The sequence below is a fragment of the Schistocerca americana genome, chromosome 4 (assembly GCF_021461395.2).
Source record: "Schistocerca americana isolate TAMUIC-IGC-003095 chromosome 4, iqSchAmer2.1, whole genome shotgun sequence".
NCBI classification, from domain to species: domain Eukaryota; kingdom Metazoa; phylum Arthropoda; class Insecta; order Orthoptera; family Acrididae; genus Schistocerca; species Schistocerca americana.
The window spans coordinates 606,661,386-606,683,229 of record NC_060122.1 but is presented as its reverse complement, the minus strand read 5'-3'; the positions used below and the strand labels follow the sequence as shown (position 1 = coordinate 606,683,229).

Sequence of the window (21,844 nt, the reverse complement as noted above, 5' to 3'; positions counted from 1 at the left end):
TAGGCATGTTCCTTCATAAAAGTTGTTGACGCACCATAGTAGATGTCATTCATTCAAAATAAAAAATGGAAAAAAAATGAGGAAGTATAAAAATTTATGGCAAATGTTTAAGTATAGCTTATATATTAGTTTATATATCTTTCAACAACATTGTGAAAAGGATAGTTGCTACTCACCATATAGCGGAGACGCTGAGTCGCAGACAGGCACAAAGAAAGACTGTCAGAAAATCAGCTTTTGGCAACATGGCCTTTACAAATGTCTGCTTGTGTCTGTGTATGTGCGGATATCTTTCATGAAATCCTCCCCACTCCACCAAGAGTGTTTTCCGCCGTCCACCTAACCTTCGTAACCTCTTAGTTCATCCCTATGAAATCCCCAAACCACCTTCCTTACCCTCTGGCTCCTACCCTTGTAACCGCCCCCGGTGTAAAACCTGTCCAATGCACCCTCCTCCCACCACCACCTACTCCAGTCCTGTAACCCAGAAGGTGTACACGATCAAAGGCAGAGCCACATGTGAAAGCACCCACGTGATTTACCAACTGACCTGCCTACACTGTGAAGCTTTCTATGTGGGAATGACCAGCAACTAACTGTCCATTCGCATGAATGGACACAGGCAGACAGTGTTTATTGGTAATGAGGATCACCCTGTGGCTAAACATGCCTTGGTGCACGGCCACCACATCTTGGCACAGTGTCACACCGTCCGGGTTATCTGGATACTTCCCACTAACACCAACCTGTCAGAACTCCGGACATGGGAACTTGCCCTTCAGTATATCCTCTCTTCTCGTTATCTACCAGGCCTCAACCTCCGCTAATTTCAAGTTGCCGCCGCTCATACCTCACCTGTCTTTCAACAACATCTTTGCCTCTTTACTTCCGCCTCGACTGACATCTCTGCCCAAACTCTTTGCCTTTACAAATGTCTGCTTGTGTCTGTGTATGTGTGGATGGATATGCGTGTGTGTGCAAGTGTATACCTGTCCTTTTTTCCCCCTAAGGTAAGTCCTTCCGCTCCCGGAATTGGAATGACTCCTTACCCTCTCTCTTAAAACCCACATCCTTTCGTCTTTCCCTCTCCTTCCCTCTTTCCTGATGAAGCAACCGTTTGTTGAAAAGCTTGAATTTTGTGTGTATGTATGTGTGTGTTTGTGTATCTATCGACCTGCCAGCGCTTTCGTATGGTAAGTCACATCATCTTTGTTTTTAGATATATATATATATTCTTTTTCCTTTTTTTGCTCCAGGATTCTTTAGGAACCTTTTTTTATGCTGAGCAGGAAATTACTCTATTTCTATAGTGATATTTGTACCACTATTCGTTTTAACAACTTCTGAACTTCTGCTACAGGGAAGTAATAGTTATTTGTTGTCACATATGCCTAATTAGCACAAAAAAAACAACAATATGACCTGTTTTGTTTTACAAGATGTGAGAAGTCTACCTTTTTGCATATGGTATTGAATATGCATATGGAGAAATACTAACAAAGCAATGAGATCAGGGTATTCCATTGCTATTGTGAGAGATCTGACTTTGATAACTGAAAAATATATGACATTATCCATAATAATTACGAATTATCTAAGTTTTCTGTTAGTTGCTCCTTGAGCCAATTAATTAAGTTTGGATGATTAATCTTCTCATGAAAATCACTTGTTTCGCTCAGTTTATAAACCATGAGACTGATCAATATGAAACCAAATGAAGTTCCAGCACACAGGCCAATCACTCCTTCATACATTCCCATGTGGACAGCAAAACTTCCTGTAATCATTCCATATTCATCCCTGTTTCATCTAAAACTAAAACTAAACTCCATCCGAACAGGCCTTGGAAGGCCCAATAGTACTGAGTGGCCACCGTGTCATCATCAGCCTACAGGCGTCACTGTATGTGGATATGGAGGGGGCATGTGATTAGCACACTGCTCTCCCGGCTGTATGTCAGTTTATGAGACCGGAGCCGCTACTTCTCAATCCAGTAGCTCCTCAGTTTCCCTCACAAGGGTTGAGTGTACCCCGCTTGCGAACAGCTCTCGGCAGACTGGATGGTCCCCTATCCAAGTGCTAGCCCAGCCTGACAGCACTTAACTTCGTTGTTCTTATGGGAACCAGTGTTATTACTGCAGCAAGGCCGTTGGCCATGTTTCATCTGATGTATCAAAATTGTATGTTCACAATGTCTCTTAAAATCAACATCAAATAACAATGGTGCATTGTTCCATAATACTTCTGCCGCCATTAACTTTCTTATATGAGAAACTAAGAACTCTAAGGGAAGGAGAGATTGCTGCTTACTAAATAGAGAAAACATCGAGTTTAAAAAAAAAAGAATATTCAGCTTTCAGACTAAGTCCTCCATCAGAAATAGAAAACTCATACACAATATAATGAAAAGGATAGACTGCGCCTCATCATACAATGGAGATGTTGAGTTATCTCCACTATATGGTGAGCAGTGCTCTATCCCTCTCATATATCTCTCTTGACCCATTGTAGACACATGACAGGGGCTGGTCAAATATTTACCAAGAAAAATTGCCAAACAGCCACACATTTCACTAACTTATTTTATTTAGGCAACCAGTTTCAGCATTTTCATTATATTGTCATTATTCCATCCTGGATTTTCCACTGTTTAAACTCGCAAACTTTCGCACAAGCACACCCCATGCAAAATGACCACTGTGTCTCCGGGATTTTTCATTATGTCTCCCTGCGAATCAATGGCTCCTCTAGGCGGCAAGTAGCAATCTATCCTTTCAATATTGTTGTTATTCAATCCTGGACTTTTCATTGTTGGAAACTAACACCTCTTACACATATTAACACAAAACTATTGCTGTCACTCAACAATACAGCCTCACAAACAGCAACACACAGTTTTGTTACAATGAGCAAATCATTGAACCTTCTTTTTAGAAACCAAACTTTTCTGCACAGGTTAGTTGTTAGTCTCAGTCATTATGGAGCATAAAATATAAATAAATACACAATCTGGTCAAAAGCATTCAGACACCTACTGCTCAACATTAAGGTGGGGTGTATCCACACTTCATCTTTATGGCGGTTTAAAATCTGTTGCAGGCACTTTCAATGATGTATCTGAATGTCTGTGAAGAAATTGCCGCCCATTATTCTTCAAGAGCAAAAACCAGAGAAGGTAGTGATGTTCGACACTGTGACCTGGAGTGAAGTCAACCTTCTACCTCATCCCAAAGGCATTCCACTGGATTCAATTCGGGACTCTGAGCAGGTCAGTCTTTCAGGAATGTTAGTGTCAGCAAACCACTTCCCTACTGGTGCTGCTTTATGACAGGTTGCACTGTCATGCCGATATAATTAAGTTTCATCTCTGAACTGCCCTTTTACTACATGCAGTACCTGTTGCAGTAAATTGTGTGCATATTCTTCTGCATTTAGCATATTCTTAAGTGCAATAAGGAGACCACAGTGGAAACACTGATAAAACTCTCATATTGTAACACCACCTCATCCACACTTCACTGCTGGCACTACACATGATGACTGGTGGTGTTCTCCAGGCATTCGCCAAATTCAAACTATTCCATCAGATTGCTACAGGGTACAGCATAATTCATTATTCCAAATCACTCATTTCCGGTTGTCAACTGTCCAGTGGTGTCTCTCTTTACACCACCTCAAGCATGGCTTAATGCTGGCAACATAAATGGGTAGCTTATGAGGAGCTGATTGACCATTGTACCTTATTGTTTTTAACTTCTTATTCACAGTCATTGTGCTAGCTGGCCTGCTGGTAGCACTCTGGGATTCATGAGTGATTCCTTCTGCTAATTCCATGCAATTTTTTACAACCACCCTGTGCAATGCTCAGCAGGCTCTGTCAGTCAGTGCATGATGTCTTCCTGGTCTTGGTTTAGCTGTGGCTATTCCTTTGCATTTCCATTTCACAAAAACATCATCAACAGTCAACGTAAGCAACTTTAGAAGGACTGAAATGTTTCTGATGGATTTGTTATTCAGGTGACATCCAGACACTAGTCCACGTTCAAAGTAACTGAACTATCCTGACTGACCTATTCTGCTGTTACTGCTTCTCTGTTGATAACATAATACTCACCACCTCCTTTTGTACTGGTGGGTCCATTTCTCATGACATCTAGTGGTCAATTGCGCATTACACTGGAGTGTCCAGATGCTTTTGATCAGATAGTGTATGTTATATAAAGTAACAAACAACAAAAATGAATCATAACAATTGTGTTACCAGCCGTACGTGGAATCTGGGATCGACTGTGTTGACCTAAGGTAGCAGAGCATTATGATAGTGGTGAACAAGACAGGAGGCAGAAGCAGCAAACTTCTCTCTTCAGTTTTGAACAACACTAAGCTATTATTCTGCTTTAAATCTTTGGTTACAAAGTTTATTACCTTTTTGAGGTGAAAATTGTTTATATTGTTTGGTACTAATATTCTGCGTGGAAGATACACGACTCCCATCAGAAACAATGTTTCCAGATATGTGACTTCCTGTAACAACAATGGTGGTGATGATGATAATAATAATAATAATAACAATAATAATAACCTGAAAAACATTTTAAATGACACAGTAATATTAAGGATTGTGGCAAACAGTAATTTATTACAATATCACAGTGACTGAAATAGTTTAGAAAATGAAACCTATAATTTTTTTCCATTTTGATGTGTCATAACTGGGACCAGCTGAACAGCTCTGGGATGCAGGTCATTCTCATGAGTCTGTTTCACCCTGCTTTGCTTTAAAGCTGTCTGAGGGTATTCCCTCCTATAATAGGTAACAAGTTAAACTACCTACTGCACCAACACTACATAGAGTTCAATGAATTGATCTTGCAACACTCAACAAAATAATGTCATAAGAGGGAAGCATGAGTTAGCCTGAAGCATAGACACAATTTCACAAGAAGGTGTATTCAGAATGAAAGAGAGCTTATTCAAAAATCTGATAATCAGAAGGTACTCAGTGCCTCGGAAGCATGAAGTTGGGCAATACTACTGCTCAGCTAGGCTTTTTCAGAAGCCAACTAAACACGAAATGCGAAATGAATGAAGTCATCACTACCCAACGGTAACACTCAACTGCTACAACCTGTTGTCTCTTCAAGGGCAGTGGTGCTACTATTGGAGAAGTAATGGCCAGCAGACTCCTACAAATACCCCCTCAAATAAGATACACACTTGCAGACGTAAACAACCATATCGAGATGTGAAAGTGATGCCGAACACTGCGGTTTCCATCAGCTGCAGCACCAGATGAAATATTCAGTTCACTGCTAACATGTTCTGTGCCATCTCCTGAGTCGGCAGTTGCTGACGATGTCGTCATCATCGACGTAATCAAGGGGCAATAGCCTCCTGCCTGCTGTATCACATCTCTGTACTAAAATGAATAAAAGATTATTGTATACAGGGATGTTTCAATGATGTCTCACCAAGTGGTTCCCGTCATCACCATCTCTACAACCCAAGTTCTAGCGAGGAAGTGAACTACTAACAGCTGATTCCTCCGCCATCCTCAGGTCATATCCCAATCCCAATATTACAACAATGAATCAATCCATAATGGCCACTGTGCACCATGAGATCGAGTGATGCCTGGTGGCATTGCAAGCACATTACATGACAAGGGACATACATAAGCTGAGCAGAGACAAATGAGGAATCCTTCTAGTAATGATACAGACTGCAAATATGGAAATCCACTGACATAAGTGACTTTGACAAAGTGCAGATTATGGGCCAGTGCCGGAGAACGAGCAGCTAGCAAATGACGAATCTGGCCAGCTGTTCACATGTTGTATTATAAGTGGGTTGAAAGATAACACAATTATGAGTAGGTGACAAGGTATCGGATATCCACACCTCATCACAGAACATGGAGGTCGGAGGCTTGTTTCCTCTGTAAAGCAGGATATGCAGAGATCTGTGGCATATCTGAGGACAGCTGTTGAAGACAAAAGTGTTTTGGAGCATTCTGAATTTGGGGCTCTACAGCAAATGATCACTTTATGTTCCCATGCTGACCCAACGACTCATCGATTATGAACGCAGTAGGCATGGAATCATTGAGGCTGGAGCATGGATCAATGTAAATGTGTCACCTGGTCAGATGAATTGCTTTTCTTGTTACACCATGTCAATGGTCATGTCTGGATACCCCATCATCCAGGTGCTTGGCTGCTTGAAACATACACCAGAAGCACAGACACAGGCAGATGTGGTAGTACCATATTTACCTGAGTATAAGACGATCGTTAATGTTAGATGACCCCCCTTTTTAAGAGACCTCTTGAGAAAAATTTATTTTCAACATATTCCAACTAATCAAAATTACAAACTGTTTGACTGACATAAATCATCTGCCAAAACATATCTTTAAAAATTCACAACTACACTGTCACAAATATTTGGCTGTTTCCTCTGAGTATGTTGCTATTTCTGGGGTTGTCATAATAGAGGGACCGGAGAACACAGCTGTTCTTTCTGAATACATATCGGATTTCGCTTCTACACTGATACAAGAATTTTGCAAGATCTCTTGCTTCCAAACATATCACTTGCCTGTTGCTCTCTCATTGGCTGTTTAGAACCGGCTGACATTCCCTTTCATTCCTGCCATGTGTCACGGTGATCGTCTGCAACATTGCAGAAAGAAACAAATAAGTACGCCGCTGGCCCATATTTAGATGTATACTTTCTACTGCAGAAATGAATACTATTGTTGAGCATTTGTCTTCTTTTAAAGCCATTTCAATTCTAACTACAAATGGGTTCAGGCAAACTGCAGTTTAAATGTGGTATATGTTCATAAAAGGCCAAAGTACATGGTGTAGATTCCCTCGGTTGGCAATACGATAAAATTTGTTGCTCACTCATCTCTCCCCTCTCTGCAATCATTTTCGATCTCAACCAAGCTGGTGCCACTGTTCCCCTTCCAAACCTTCAGCTGTGCTGGGCTTGAGCAATTGTGAAAAACAGACTGCAATATCTTCTAGTGTGCTGGTTATCTGGAACACCGCCAACTAGTACATCAATAAAAGATTGCAATTATGATTCAGTCCCATTCTTGAACTTTCGTTCATCCCGCTACCTAGCGACGTCTGTTGGTGCCATCTCCATGACAGATCTTGCCGCTGCAATTTATTCTTGCGATAATAATTACAGTCAGTTTAATACAATTTACTTCTTTTGTTAGACATTTCATCCTGGATTAATTTTACTTCTTGTTTCAACTGATTGTCACAATTATGTTCTAAACCTGATTACAAGCTGGTAACATTCTTACCCATTATTGTAACACACGGCTAGTGACTGAATTTCTCATTTGCAATCCATTTAGTAAATCATTAAAGTCTCTCATACCCAAATAAAATATTGGTCTGGGTTCTGAATCAACTAATGTTTTTTGAAGGTCAATGGTTCCATTTTTGAATGTTCCCTGTACTTAAAAAGTGACATTAATGTTTGTGTAAAGTTGTCCACACATGTTTGAAAGCATTTACTGCAAACTTGTTCAAATACAGGAAGAATTTGTAACATGATACAGTTTAATGCTATTTCCTCCTGTGTTTCCTAAAATCGCCAAATTACAATCAGAGCAATAGACTGTTGTAGGGGCTAGTTCATAATTTCTCAAGTATCTCTTGGACCAGCGCTGTGTGAAACAATGTCAAACATTGATACTGAATTGAGTGCTTTGGCGTATTGGGAAATCTCAAGCCTGTTGGAACACAAGCATTGTTTGCCACGCCCTGCCCTTCCAAATTCGTCAAAATAAATGCGCCCATGACCTCCACAGCCACAGCTTCATCTCATGTAAGATGACCCCTATAAATGTAAGACTATTCGTAAATACTCTAATAAGCAATGTAAAGATGTTGACCTAAACAGCAATAGTTTAATCTGCGAGTATAAGACGACCTTGTATTTTTTAATGATGAATTTGGGGAAAACCCTCATCTTACAATCAGGGAAATATGGTATTATACTATGGGAGACTTTTACTTGGGTTGCCATGGTATCTGTTGTTGTAATTGAAGCATGTTGATAGCAAGGACTACATGAACATTATCGTGGACCTTCATTCTTGATGTCTTCCCTGACAGCAATGGCATCTGTCACCAGGATAACTGTCCACGTCACAAGGCAAGGATTGTACCACAGTAGTTTGAAGAGCATGATAGTTAAGTCACATTGATGTCTTGGCCACCAAATTCACTTGATCTGAACCCAATGGAACACATATGAGACTCTACCAGGTGACAGCTCCTTGCCCACACAATACCATCCAATAAGTTATGGTAAATACATGACTGTGCATAGGCATATGGTGCCACTTAACTATCAAGGCCTCGATGATTTCATGCAATGGAGAATCGTTACCATTTTTCATTTCAAAGGTGGAAAATGCTGTTATGTAAGTAGTCATAATGTTTTGGCATTGGCTCATCAGTGTAGCTCCTAAATGGCCTGTCATATGTGATGCCTTTATTTTTCTCCATGTGCTAACTGTTTGCCACAATTTCCCAAATTCTTTTTCCCTTCAATCAAATTCAAAATTCACCATTTCTAGTTCACCCTGAAGGGCATAAATCTTCCCCATTCTCATGACTCTTTTTACCTTGCATGCAGAATGGGAAAGCTTTCGAGTCTTTTCACAACAATCACCTCAGTGTAATATCAAACGACAACACTCACACAGAGATTAATGTGCGACACTCTAGCAAAGTCAATGAAGTACTGAAGGAAAAAAAGGTTAATGAAATAAAACAATAAGAATCATGTACAACATGAGGTAGGAAAACAAATAACACAAATGAGGCAATTTCTTTAAGTTTGTAATGAGCTGATAATATACAGCACCCAAATTGTAAACAGTTTCAATAATTCTAGTAAATGTTTGAATGATTTATTAGTGAAAGAAGGGCATTCCAGAACAACACGACTAATCTTCAACTACATCACCAAAGTAAGTTATTAGTATTATCATCTCCCTTAACAATAGATTTTCTAATGGCTACCAAGAAACGAATAGTGAAGTCATCAAATTTTGCTAGCTTGAAATTTTTATACAGCAAGTCACTTACCGAGTGAATCCCTTTACAACTGTGATTTCCTAGAGACTTAAGTATGCTGCTATAAAGCTAAGTATGCTGCTATAAAGCACTTTCATAAGAATGAGATAAAATATTAGTAAATAGCTGCCAACTATTTTTACTGTTGTTACCAGCATTTACAAACAAAACTCAGCAAGTCATATACGATATAATTTATGAAAACTTAACACAGACAAACAACCTAAGTGACATATTGTTTATATTTAAAAAATGATTGTCACTTGAAAAGGCTATATATCTTGATTGGTGGCATAGTAGTCAACAAATCAGATATTTTTGCAAGAAGGAATAATTTTAAAACTAGCTACTGCTATTGATTTGTAAACCATGACAACTGCATGTAAAAAGGTCAAACATTATGGATTTAAAAGGAATGTTCACTTAAGAAAGTTATAAAATTATAGGATATAGTTGCTTGCTATGGCTTACCTTCAAGAGGAAAATTCTCAGTACTGTCAATAGATACTTATAAAAGTACAAGAAACTGACATAGTTCACCAAGGTTAAAAAGGAAGGGTGGGTCACTCAGAACTCAAGAGAGACAGACTCACCTACTGTGAGGACGATACCACACCCTTAATCTTCTTTTCTCCTCATACAATACAAAGATCTCTCTCATACTGGAGTCTGAGTGACTTGTCCTTCTTTAATAACCTTCTTCAATGTGTCTTTCCTCCTTCCACAAAGGAGGCATAATGGCTACACAGATAGTTTCTTATACTTATATGTGTGTTTATTGGCAGCAATAAGAAATATGCCTTCTGAAGGTAAGTTCTGCCTTGCCATTCAGTCTCACAGTTTTAAACATGGGTGACACAGCAGGTTGATTGTCTTCATCTCACCTACATCACACAAAGTACCATGCATCACTTCCATGTCCATCACATAGTAGTAAGCACACTTAATTTAAAGCAGTTAGATATAATGTGCATTTCTGAAAAAAAAAAATCTGGTCAGTGGGCAGCTGCAGCAGTATCTAAATCCCGTCTACACGACAATAAAATTACCTGCTTTCAGAATTCTATGTCTGATCATCTACACAAGTTGGCATGACTGTACACTGTGCAAGGAAATGTTCTCTTGCACTTAAGCTATCTTCTTGTTACATGTGCTAGTTTTCTAATGGTATTTTAGCACGCAATGTTAATACAAAGTCCATTGTTCGAGGCCATTCATTCCATACGCTTGTTATATTATACTTCACCTGTCTGCTAAAAATGAAGTCTCAAGCAATCACAATCACAATTTATTACATTGTTTGACATATCGGTAATAGAAGTTACATCCTAGAATATTTTCACAACAGAATGTGCAGCCAATGCTGGACAATGGTTGACTACTTTTCTCCACCAAGCCAATCCTTCTCATGGCAACAATCAGTTAAGTTTTACAGCATCAGCTGCTACTTTTACTTCGGTGTCTGTAAATACATTAGTACTGTTGCTGTTTAATTTACTGTAGAAAACATCTAAGATTTAAATTTAGTGAATGAGATACAGTATACATTGAAAGGAAATGCACATCATCACCTGGTTTCAACTTACATTATTGGGGCTTCACAGACATTCAACTGCTCATAAGTGACAGGTATTCAACTAGATTTTATCCTGAATGGCTTATTTTTGAAGTTGCTTGATATGGAATGGAGAAAAACTCAGTGACTACTGCCACTAACTGCTACTATATTAAGCACTTTTGACCTCAAAATGAACTACGTCCCTGTGACTTCTGAAATTTTCCCGGCGTATTTCTTCTTCTAATAATTTCCGGGTATGGAGCCGGACGGGATCCGGCTGCATACCCGGAAATTATTAGAAGAACTACGTCCCTGTTTAGACTTACATTACATACTAGTAGCATTTCTGAACTTTTACAAATACATCAAAATATGGTGATAGGAGCAGATGCTCTAATAAACCAATTAACAAACAAGTTGACACAAAAATTGATCAGGGAGCCAGACACCATTGCAAGATTTCTTCTCCGCTGGTTACTGTTGCTACGTTTTCTCATCAATCAACTCTCAAAGTAACATATTTCATATCTCCCCAGATTTCATCATCCCATCTTTTTCTTGCCGAGAAAGGTGATTTCCCCTTGTGGCACAAAATATAGAAGCTTCAAGGGCCAACACAAGGCATTCATGGTAACAACATAACCTGCTCATCCAAACTGTTTACTCCTCATTAGGTTCACTATGGTTCTATATAAAATTCCTCAAGTTCATATTTATGCTGGATCCATCACTGTGTACCAGACCACAGTTTTCCCCTAAAATCTACCCTTCAGATACGACCAAATGTTTGTACTACAGTTTCTGAGCATTCCATGTTTTACATCCATGTAACAGCATGGATCGCATTATAGAGTCTTCTATGAGGTTTGAATTGTCTCAACGGACTGTGTGGATTCAGAAGTTGGCCTGAGTTCCCATACACAGGCTGTATAAGAAGGAAAACATCTGCTTGCAACACAATAATGCCAACTGTACAACAGCTTTTTGGTTATAGAACTCATTGCAAAATTTGACAGTACTGTCCTACCACATCCATCATACAGTTTGGTAGAATCTTCACACTTCCACCTCTTTGGGTAAATGAAAGATGAATTACATGCCCAACAGCTTTCACACTCTGCTGCTATCATCAAAACAGTAAGACAGTGGTTAACATCAGCTGATTCTCATTTTATGAATATGGTATGCAGGCTCCTGTGGTATGCAGGCTCCTGTTCATGTTGAAAAAAGTGCATAAGAAAACATGATGACTATACGGAAAAGTCACAGTATGTATCTGAAAACTTACTTTCTTAACCATGTTATTCGGCTTTCTGTATCAGCTGTAGTTTCGATGCACAAGTGGGAGGGCTTAGTTTTGAAGGACCAACACTTGTATTTCAGAGAATGTATTTTTATCATATCCTGTGTGAGCACTCATTCCCTCCCATAGTTATGTGTTCTAAGTTCTAGGTTAAGCAGTCCAGTTACAAACAGGGCTGTCAGATTGCTGATATGCCTATGATTGCGGTAGCTTTATAATCATACTCAGAATGGCCAACAGAACTGAGTGAATCTGAACAATCCGAGGTCAAACCAAGATTGATCTCGTATCACCAATCTGATGGACAATGTAGTAGACATAGGAAAAACCAAGTTAAGGACATTAGGCTTCAGAGTGATATGTTTTTGAAATTACTTCAAGCATTGTGTGTCCCTTTTTACATGTTCTCATGACAACTACGTCCCATTTAATTGTCTGTAGAACCTGAAATCAAACTTAAAACTGCACACATTATTTTGGTTAATTTTTAATGGCATTTTGAAGCCTGCTTTCTGGTCATCACACATGGTGTTCGCGCATCTGATGAATAGTCTTACCAGTTTTTACTATGCTAAGACAGAAAATAAGTACAATAGCTGCTCCAGGGAGAACCAGCCAAACAAACCTCCTGCATTTAATTTATAGTGTAAAGACTTCATGACACTGCAGGAAATGTTTGTTGATTCTGGCGTTTCTTCAATTTCCAGGTATAACACTGAATCATCCAGACATACACTGACAGGAAAAAATTGCAACATCAAGGAGGAGTTGTGCGAGATAAAAGAAAGTTGGTAGGCGTGTTTCTACATCTGAAATATGATCTCTATTCAAATTTCGTGCCAGTCACATATGAGTGGCTCCGATAGCACCACTATGAGGATGCAAATCAAGATTACTATAATACACACTGTAGCAATACGAGTTTAGTTACCTTTGAGATTGGATTTAGTGAGTTGATGCTAGTCAAAAATACCTTCAAGGTGACACAAACACCATCATCAACACCACACTCAATTTGAATGAGTCATGCAATAGGGCTACAAAAATCTGGATGATCTTTCTGTGATACTGCAGAAAGACTTGGCAGGAACGTAGCCACTGTACATGATTGCTGGCAATGGTGATTACGAGGATTTATAGTTGCAACAAGACCAGGTTCCAGATGGACACATGACACTACCGACAGTGAAGACACTATGTTCGGCGCATGGCTCCCATGCATCGTATTGCATCTGCAGCAGCAATCTGAGCATCAGTTGACACCACAGTGACACAATGAACTATTACGAATCAGTTACTTCAAGAATAGCTCCAAGCCAGATGCCATGAAGTTTATGTTCCACTGACCCCAAACCACCACCTTGTGTGACTTCCATGGTTTCAAGTGAGAGCTCGTTAGAGGGCACGGTGTAGGTCTGTTGATTAGGAGGCGGCCAGCTGAGGGCCTCCAACCAACCTGTCTGCCTGCCAGACACACTAGATCTCCACCTGGAGTTATAGCCTGGGGTGGGATTTTGGATGACAGCAGGAGTACTCTCATGGTCATTTCAGGCACTCTGACTGCAAATTCGTAAGTCACTTTGGTGATTCCACCTTTTGTGCTGCCATTCATGATAACCATTTCAGGGAGTATTTTCCAACACAAAAATGCTCACCCACATGACGCTGTTGTAATCCAACATGTTCTATAGAGTGCTGACATGTTGTCTTGGTCTGCCCAATCATCAAATCTGTCTCCAATCGAGCACATACAGGATACCTTCAGATGACAATTCTAGCATCGTCCGCAAACAGCATTAATTGTTCCTGTATTGACTGACCAAGTGAAACAGGCATGGAACTCCATCCCACAAACTGACACCCAGCAGCTGTACAACACAATGCCTGCATGTTTGCTTACTTGCATTCAACATTCTGGCAGTTACACCGGTTATTACTGTACCACTAGTTCACCATTTTCAAAGGCGGATCTTGTACGCACATTAACCTATGATCTTGAAATGTTAATCACTTTAATACGTTACCCATACAAATCTATTTCAGAAATTTCATTACTCTACATAATTATTTTTTGGTGTTGTGATTTTTTTCTGTCAGTGTATTTACTTGATTCTTATTTTATCATCTCCATGAAATATTCTGAATAATTCTCACTTAAGATATACCAATGTGTCTAGGAAGGTTGTTCCACAAACAAACAGCTACCCTCACCTTTCACAATCTGAACTATGTTGGTGTTTAATATCATATTTCATTAACTTAGTGGTAACACAATCATCTTCTGAAGTGGTAGATGGTTTAGTTACTGATTCAAATTACACCTGAGAATTAATACATTTCATCACGTGCATTCTTCACATTGAGCTACCAACACTCAGAACAAAACTGAGTAACATATTCCTAAGATAACCTTTTCATCTTGCATCCTTGATTCAATACCTTGTAGGAGTAGTCATAGAAGCCATTTTGGGAATACCAAGTGGTTCACAAAAAAAGACTCTACAGAGATTTTAAATGACCTGTAATAGCACGTATTAAAATTCTGATTATTATTTAAGAATTAATCAACAGGGGAATAATCAGGGAAAGACTGAATGCACTCATTAGTATTCTTCCTCAATGGTTTAAGTGGAGATGGGATACAACTGAAAATGCAGAACTGCACAGTCATTTACATTTGCACATTTGTTTCTCCATCAACTTCCATAAATATCATTCTTTTTGTGAATACTCTATTTTATTGCCTTGTCTGTGACATACATAAATTGGTAATTAGGTTTCTTTACACATTTTCACATTTCACAATAATACTGAAAGGCTACCTGTACAATTTTATAAAAACAACGAAAGAAAAACTTTTTTTTGTACAAACTGTTTCAGTATTTCTCAAAATTATTTGCTTTAAAATTAATATACTTTTCCATGTGTTCAAATCAGTTCTGGAAACATTTTTTCCACTCTGGTGTTGATACATTAAAAAAGTGGTTTTGTAAGGATTTGACAGCTTTCTGAGGCCATAAAAATTGTTGATCACTAACCACAATTTTTTTATATATAAAAAAGAATAAGTCTTTAGATGATAAATCACGTGAATATGGACAATGAGACATGAATTCAGTGTTTTTTTCCACCAAGTAACCAGTTATTAGATGTGGTGTGTGATGGTTGGCAGTGTCATGATTAAAAATGATTTTTGGTTATTTGGTTATTTTTCCTGATTTCACTGATGATTGGGGCTGACAATTTGTTTATCGTTCAGCATTAACTCTGCTTTGATCAGTGAAAGAAACAGGCAATCAGTTTTTTAACCACTTTGAAACATCCACATAGTCAACTGCTGCTTAGCTTCCAACTCATATGATTTCATTCAACTTTCTTCTCCTGTTACAATACTGTACATGGATTTCACATTTGCTTGCTCAAATTTTTTGAGCATTTCCTTACACCAACTGAAATGAACCTGTTGTTGAGCTTCGGTCAAATTATGCAGAGTCCATGAGGGCAGTTCTTTTACACAGCTAAATGTTCATGCAAAAGCAAATATACTGCAATCTTTGACATGCCTAAGGATGCCTCTGACTTGCAGTTCTCACGCGTAGACTCTTTTCAATCACGCTGCACACAGCATCAATGTTTTTCAAACAACAACTAATTTTGGCCAATTTTCAGGAAATTCATCACCAAAGAATACACAATCGTGATGAAATTCCGCAAAAAAATTGTAGACAGTATTCCTGGGAGATGACTAGTTACCAAAAGTTGAACAAAATGATCTGGGACACTCTTCTTGAATTAAACCTTTACAAAAGTCACTAAAAATCACCCAATGAAAATTTAAACATGAAATTTCCACTCATTCACAACATTGATTTTTTTTTTTTTTTTTCTCAGAACAATAGCAATATCCAATCTCAATAGCACCATCAAATGAGGAGATTTAAAATTTTAAAAGACAACACTCCAACCTGATCCAACCCCACACCTACAGAGGTTGTTTCACAATCAAAAGTGGTAATTTGGAGACGCTCATTTCACAGTAACTTTTTTTGTCACTAAATTAAACTTCCATTGTAAGCTAACAATGATAACTGCATAGCTGTGTTCTCTCGTGTTTTCTCAGCACATCGCGTGTTCAGCCAAGTTGTTGATTCCATTTTCATGCACAGTATTTAAAGGGCTGAACTGGTCTTCTCCTCAGGTATTGTGAACTGTAAGCACTGCCATGGCTCCACCCGAAAGCATACCATTAAGTGCATTATTTATCAGCATTTTCACCTAAAGTTTAATCACAATGACAGACCTTCTCAAGACTGAATCTGGACACGAAATTGTTATTCTCTCCTCCTCTCATCTTTACATCAAACTTTTCTGGTCCTAAAATAAGCAGGCACTGATTTCTTGCTGCATTTCACACTAGGAAGCTCTCCATCCAGCCCAGATACTGACAGCTGTTGAAACCTAAAGTATTACTATACAAAATAAAGAAACATCCCCACATATGAAACTATTAAAGCCCTAGTGATCAACGGCTGAGGTATTCTCTATAAGGCATTAGAGTTTGATGCAAACATAATAAGAAGTGGAAATCACATAATACTAGGCACAGAAAGCAGGCCAAAAGTGCAAAATTGATAGCAGCGTCATTTCTGGGGAAAATCTAACTGTATATTGACAGGAACATTTTAGGGGCTTATTACCTTGAGGAGGTGAAAATTGTTCACTCCGTTTCGTAGTAATACTGTCTGTGGGAGAGATGACTTTCCTATCAGGAACAGTATTTGCAGCCCTGGCATTTCCTGTTAAAAAAATGAGTTCTATAAGATTAATATAATGTATAGAGAATTAATATATGTGGGAATGAAAACAACAAATACTGCACTCACTTATAACAAGCAGGTGATCATTCATGGTGTATCACAGAGTTTGAAGGCATAATTTAGAAATGAATTTGGAAAAAGTGTCATACTATCATAAAGGATAAAGTGATTGATTTTCTTTACGTAACATAATCACATGAGCGTTTCACAGTACCATAACTGATTTCGGCCAACCAGCAGGTTATCTTCGGACTGTCAATAGATAAAAAGAGGAGACAAAAATCATTATAGAATCTATACAGAGTACAAAACTATTTTTTTATATTGCAAATTAACTTGTGGAAATTGTGTATGAACAAAACAGCTTTGTACAGTAGGGACCAACTGAATGAGGCAGAGTATTTGTTAAGATGCTGACCGCATATTCAGGATAATGGGTGTTTGCTCTCTCCAGTCATCTTGATTTAGGTTTTCCTGAATCTTTTCAGGTTCTGGTAGCAAGGCCATGGCCAACCACCACCCCATCCTTGTAATAATATCCTTACATCCTCTACTTCTTCTTCTTCTTCTTCTTCTTCTTCTTCTTCTTCTTCATCCTCTTCATCCTAGCCTTTTCCCATTTATCTATGGGATCGGCATTGTTTATGCATTTTGGCATATTAGTGACAGCAGGTGGTTGGGTGCCCTTCCTGACGCCACCCGTCCCCATCTGTATGCGTCTAGAATAAAGCAAGTGTTCAGGTGAGAGATCATTTTGTAAAGATTTGCCCATCATGTACTGAGGGGCAATGTGGGAACCAGCCCAGTATTTACCTAGTTGGATGTGGGAAAGCACCTAAAAAGCACAATCAGGCTGGCTGGTCACCGACCCTTATTATTAATCCACTGAACAGATCTGGGGCACACATGCTTCCCCGAATCCCAGAAGCAGTGCATTAATACTCTCAGCTATGCGAGTAAAAAAATAAAAATTAAAAATCAAAAAATCTTTACACACTCATTGGGTGTTTACTTTCGAGCTGTTTACTTTCATTGTATGATGATGACAAATGGGAATCACTATCAGATGATCCTTACTAAAAAACAAATAAAATAAAGTCAGCTAAGAATCTGTCTCCCTAAAGATAAAAAACAGCAAGACTATACTTTATGATACAGGCTGTAAGTGGTGATATAATGTTCACATTACACTGTCAACAATACTAAAGGCAACAGTAGATAGAGGGTAATAGGTGGAGTGAGACCCTCTCTTTGTTTATTCATACTTATCTATATTTACAAAAGGAATAGTTACTTTGACATGATTTGCAATTACATTCATTAGAAAATATTACATGATTTGATATTTTTTGAAAATTTAAAGATAAAGGTTCACAAGGCCCATGGATCCGAAATTAGCCTATTGTGGGACTGAAATGTCTTTCACTCGATGTGTGAAGGTGAACACTAATTTTAATTCTGTAAGAGCTACCAAACACAAAGCTTTCCTTTAAAATTTTGTCTATTTCTTAGTTAATTTTGTATATAGAACAGTCAATATCATTAATGAAAGTTCAAATGTATTTATTCACTTAGCGTAATTTTATTTGTGAGCACATAGTTAGAGTATGTGCAGTGTTCACTTTTACTGACGTTCATCCTTTTCAGTAAACAGAAAATTTCAGCTGTCAATTTTCTTATTCCGTTCTTTGGGGAATTTCTTAGTTGAGTTAACTTCAGTGATGATATTTTGTTGCAAAAAAAGTCTGTTTTTTTAATTATTTTTCATCATGGCTCAAAGCTCAACTTCCTTTGTCAGCTTTTGAATCTAAAAGTTTTTCCTCATAGTCCCCTACTTAATTTCTGAATTATCTTATGTGGAAAATTTTTTATTGCTATAATATGCATGGTGCTCGTAATACTTTTTACCTCTGACGAATACTGAAAACTGTTTACATTTATACCGTTTGGCTATTTCACAAGTCACTTTAATTTTTGCTATAGATTTTTGGGCAGTACCACTATCTAGCTTCTCTCTGAAATTTTATTGCTGTTCCTTCTAAAGCTCTTCTTTGTCACTATTTAAAACAACATTAAATAAAAACTCCGCTGCTTTTGGTTTAACGTACCCACATCATCATTTACTAAAAATCACTCCCCCCATTCCACCATCCTTCCTTCCCCCTTTTTACAAACACTGAAATTTAAAAATTAAAAAAAAAATCATGTCACATTACTCTACTGAATGTAGCTATAAAATCTTCCGAGGTAGTTATTTTTTTCATGAATATACATGTGTATGAATACACAAAGAGAGGATTTCACTCCTTCTACAAAAACTTGACCTTTGCCTACCGCTGTCTTTAGCATCGTTGACAATAGAAATGTTGAATGATCATCATTTGTACCATATGCCTTCAGGTACAATTTTAGTATTAAAACTTTCTGGCAGATTAAAACTGTGTGCCGGACCGAGACTCGAATTTGGGACCTTTGCCTTTCGCCCCCCCCCCCCTCCCCCCCAATTGCTCTACCAACTGAGCTACCCAAGCACGACTCACGCCCCGTCCTCACAGCTTTACTTCTGCCAGTACTTCGTCTCCTACCTTCCAAACTTCTGCAGGAGAACTTCTGTAAAGTTTGGAAGGTTGGAGACGGGGTACTGGCAGAAGTAAAGCTGTGAGGACGGGGCATGAGTCGTGATTGGGTAGCTCAGTTGGTAGAGCACTTGCCTGTGAAAGGCAAAGGTCCGGAGTTTCGAGTCTCGGTCTGGACACTGTTTTAATCTGCCAGGAAGTTTCACATCAGCACACACACCGCTGCAGAGTGAAAATCTCATTCTGGAATTTTATTGTTTTTATCGTAAGACATATAGACCTTATAATGCTTTTTGTCTTCTCTTTTATCTACTGATGGTGTGAAAATGACCAATGACTGGCCAAAACTGGTTACAGTATTGTGAAATACTCCTGTGCTTGTATTGTATAAAATATAAAACAATTGTATCAAAGGAAAATTTGATAAAAAAAAAAAAGAGACAGAATTACTGCCCAGTGCTTACCTTCAGGAGATGAAATGTTTAGTACTGCCATTTATGTACAAATCATGACATTATCCTAGATTTTGTAGCTATTAGTTCCATCCTCAATGGATGAAATAGGGATGGTGAGAACATTAAAATAGAAAAGAAGGTTGCTAAGATCCCAGGATGAGGGGGACCCACCTGTTGGGATACTGTTGTTCCTTCTTTTACTTTTGTGTGCCTGTCAGTAGCAGTAAACTTTCCACCTTCTGAAGGTAAGTATTAACTAGCAATTCTGTCTCTTATTTACTAAAAAATAAAACAATATAGACATGAATTGATCGCAAGAATTTATGGAAAAAAATTTTGATTATTATTCAAATTTTACAAATAACATGTATAAATGATGATTTCAAATACAGAAGAATATTTTCAACATTGAAAACATTTTATAACTAATCACATTCCAATCTCATAATGACAGACTTCCTTGAGTCACATTGTACAATATTTCTTGAAATTTCAAACAAATATTAACAGAACCCATTTTGCCTCACTGTATCTGTAGAAAAAGCTTACATCCCACCCAAAAGACTTGTATGAGGGGCTATTACCTTGAGTTAGCAAAAATTTTTCGCCCTGTTTAACAGTATTACTGCTTGTGGGAGAGCTGGCCTCCCTATCAGTAACCGATGGTTTTGTAGCCCTGGGACTTCCTGTTGAAAAAAAGAGAAAATAGACAGAGGCTGCTTGTAATGTAGAAAACACACATTCAAACAACCACATCTCACACACCCATACATGACAATTGTCTCTGACAATTGTGCCTGATGGGAGAAGTAAGATTTCAATCTTTTTGTTGTGCCTGTCTGTGACCCAACATCTTTTTTCATAACATTGTCATTATTACATTCTGGATTTTCCTTTGTTCATTATCTGGCAGCGTTTCTCGAGCTTGGACAATGATTGGCTGTGTAAGTGTATACTTCCTAAATGATTCCTCTTCAACATGCAAAATAATTTTAATTCAACAAGAGCATTTGATTGTATGGAACATGTAATACTTTTGCATATGTTGGAACATAAATGATTAGGAAAAAAGCTAAACAACAGTTCACTTCGTATCTGGAAAATAGGAAGCAGAAGGTTGTCTTCCAGTGTCTGCAAACAGGGAATAGTTTTGAATCTCAATGGGGTCACAGAAGATGGGAGGGGTAGGGAGCAGGAAGTGTTACAGGATTATGTTGTGATGCCATTGCTATTCTTGGTATATATCAATGATATGCCACTAAGCACGACACATGACTCAAAAATTATTCTCATAGTAACAAGTATTACTGTATAAGACTTGGAGTATAACATAATTGGTGCAGCTAAGAGGGTAATCAAGGACATCAGGATGCAACTTTCAGAGAACAGATCAGTGCATTAACAGCAAGAAAGCACAATGCATACAGTTTCTGATTGGGGGATTGGTTGTGTCGGGGAAGGAGACCAGACAGCGAGGTCATCGGTCTTATCGGGTTAGGGAAGGACGAGGAAGGAAGTCGGCCGTGCCCTTTGAAAGGAACCATCCCGGTATTTGCCTGGAGCGATTTAGGGAAATCACGGAAAACCTAAATCAGGATGGCCGGACGCGGGATTGAACCGTCGTCCTCCCGAATGCGAGTCCAGTGTCTAACCACTGCACCACCTCACTCGGTCATACAGTTTCTGACTTGGAAATCTTGTAGAAGTGAAATTTTATTATCCCTAGGTGGTTAAAAAGCCAGTGAAGTTGACCATTTTAAACTCTTAGGACTGAGAGAAGATGGATAGCTTTCTTGGAAGTATCACAATTAAAATCTTGTGCAGGAACTGAATGCTGCTGCCTTCACTAGAAGAATAGACCAACTGTCTCTCACACTGAAACATGAAGGCTTGTTTACTTTGCTTACTTTCAGTCTATTATCTCATATGGCGTTATATTTTGGAGCAACTCTACATGCTTGCCTAGAATATCCTTAGCTCAGAAAAGAATGGTCAGCTAATCTGCAATGTCACTATACAAAT

At 38.5% G+C, this 21,844-nt stretch overlaps 1 protein-coding gene across 3 annotated transcripts in view; it reads right to left on the bottom strand.

The window, feature by feature from the left end:
* Positions 1-21,844, bottom strand: part of LOC124612647 (transcriptional protein SWT1) — a 284,350-nt gene that overhangs the window by 191,928 nt on the left and 70,578 nt on the right. For all 3 annotated transcript variants that reach the window (XM_047140954.1, XM_047140952.1, XM_047140953.1), the window contains 3 exons: positions 20,407-20,508; positions 16,672-16,770; positions 4,426-4,524 (listed from right to left, as the gene is read on the bottom strand). In XM_047140954.1, the coding sequence (XP_046996910.1) occupies positions 4,426-4,524; positions 16,672-16,770; positions 20,407-20,508 (300 nt within the window). The remainder of the gene's footprint in view (positions 1-4,425; positions 4,525-16,671; positions 16,771-20,406; positions 20,509-21,844) is intronic.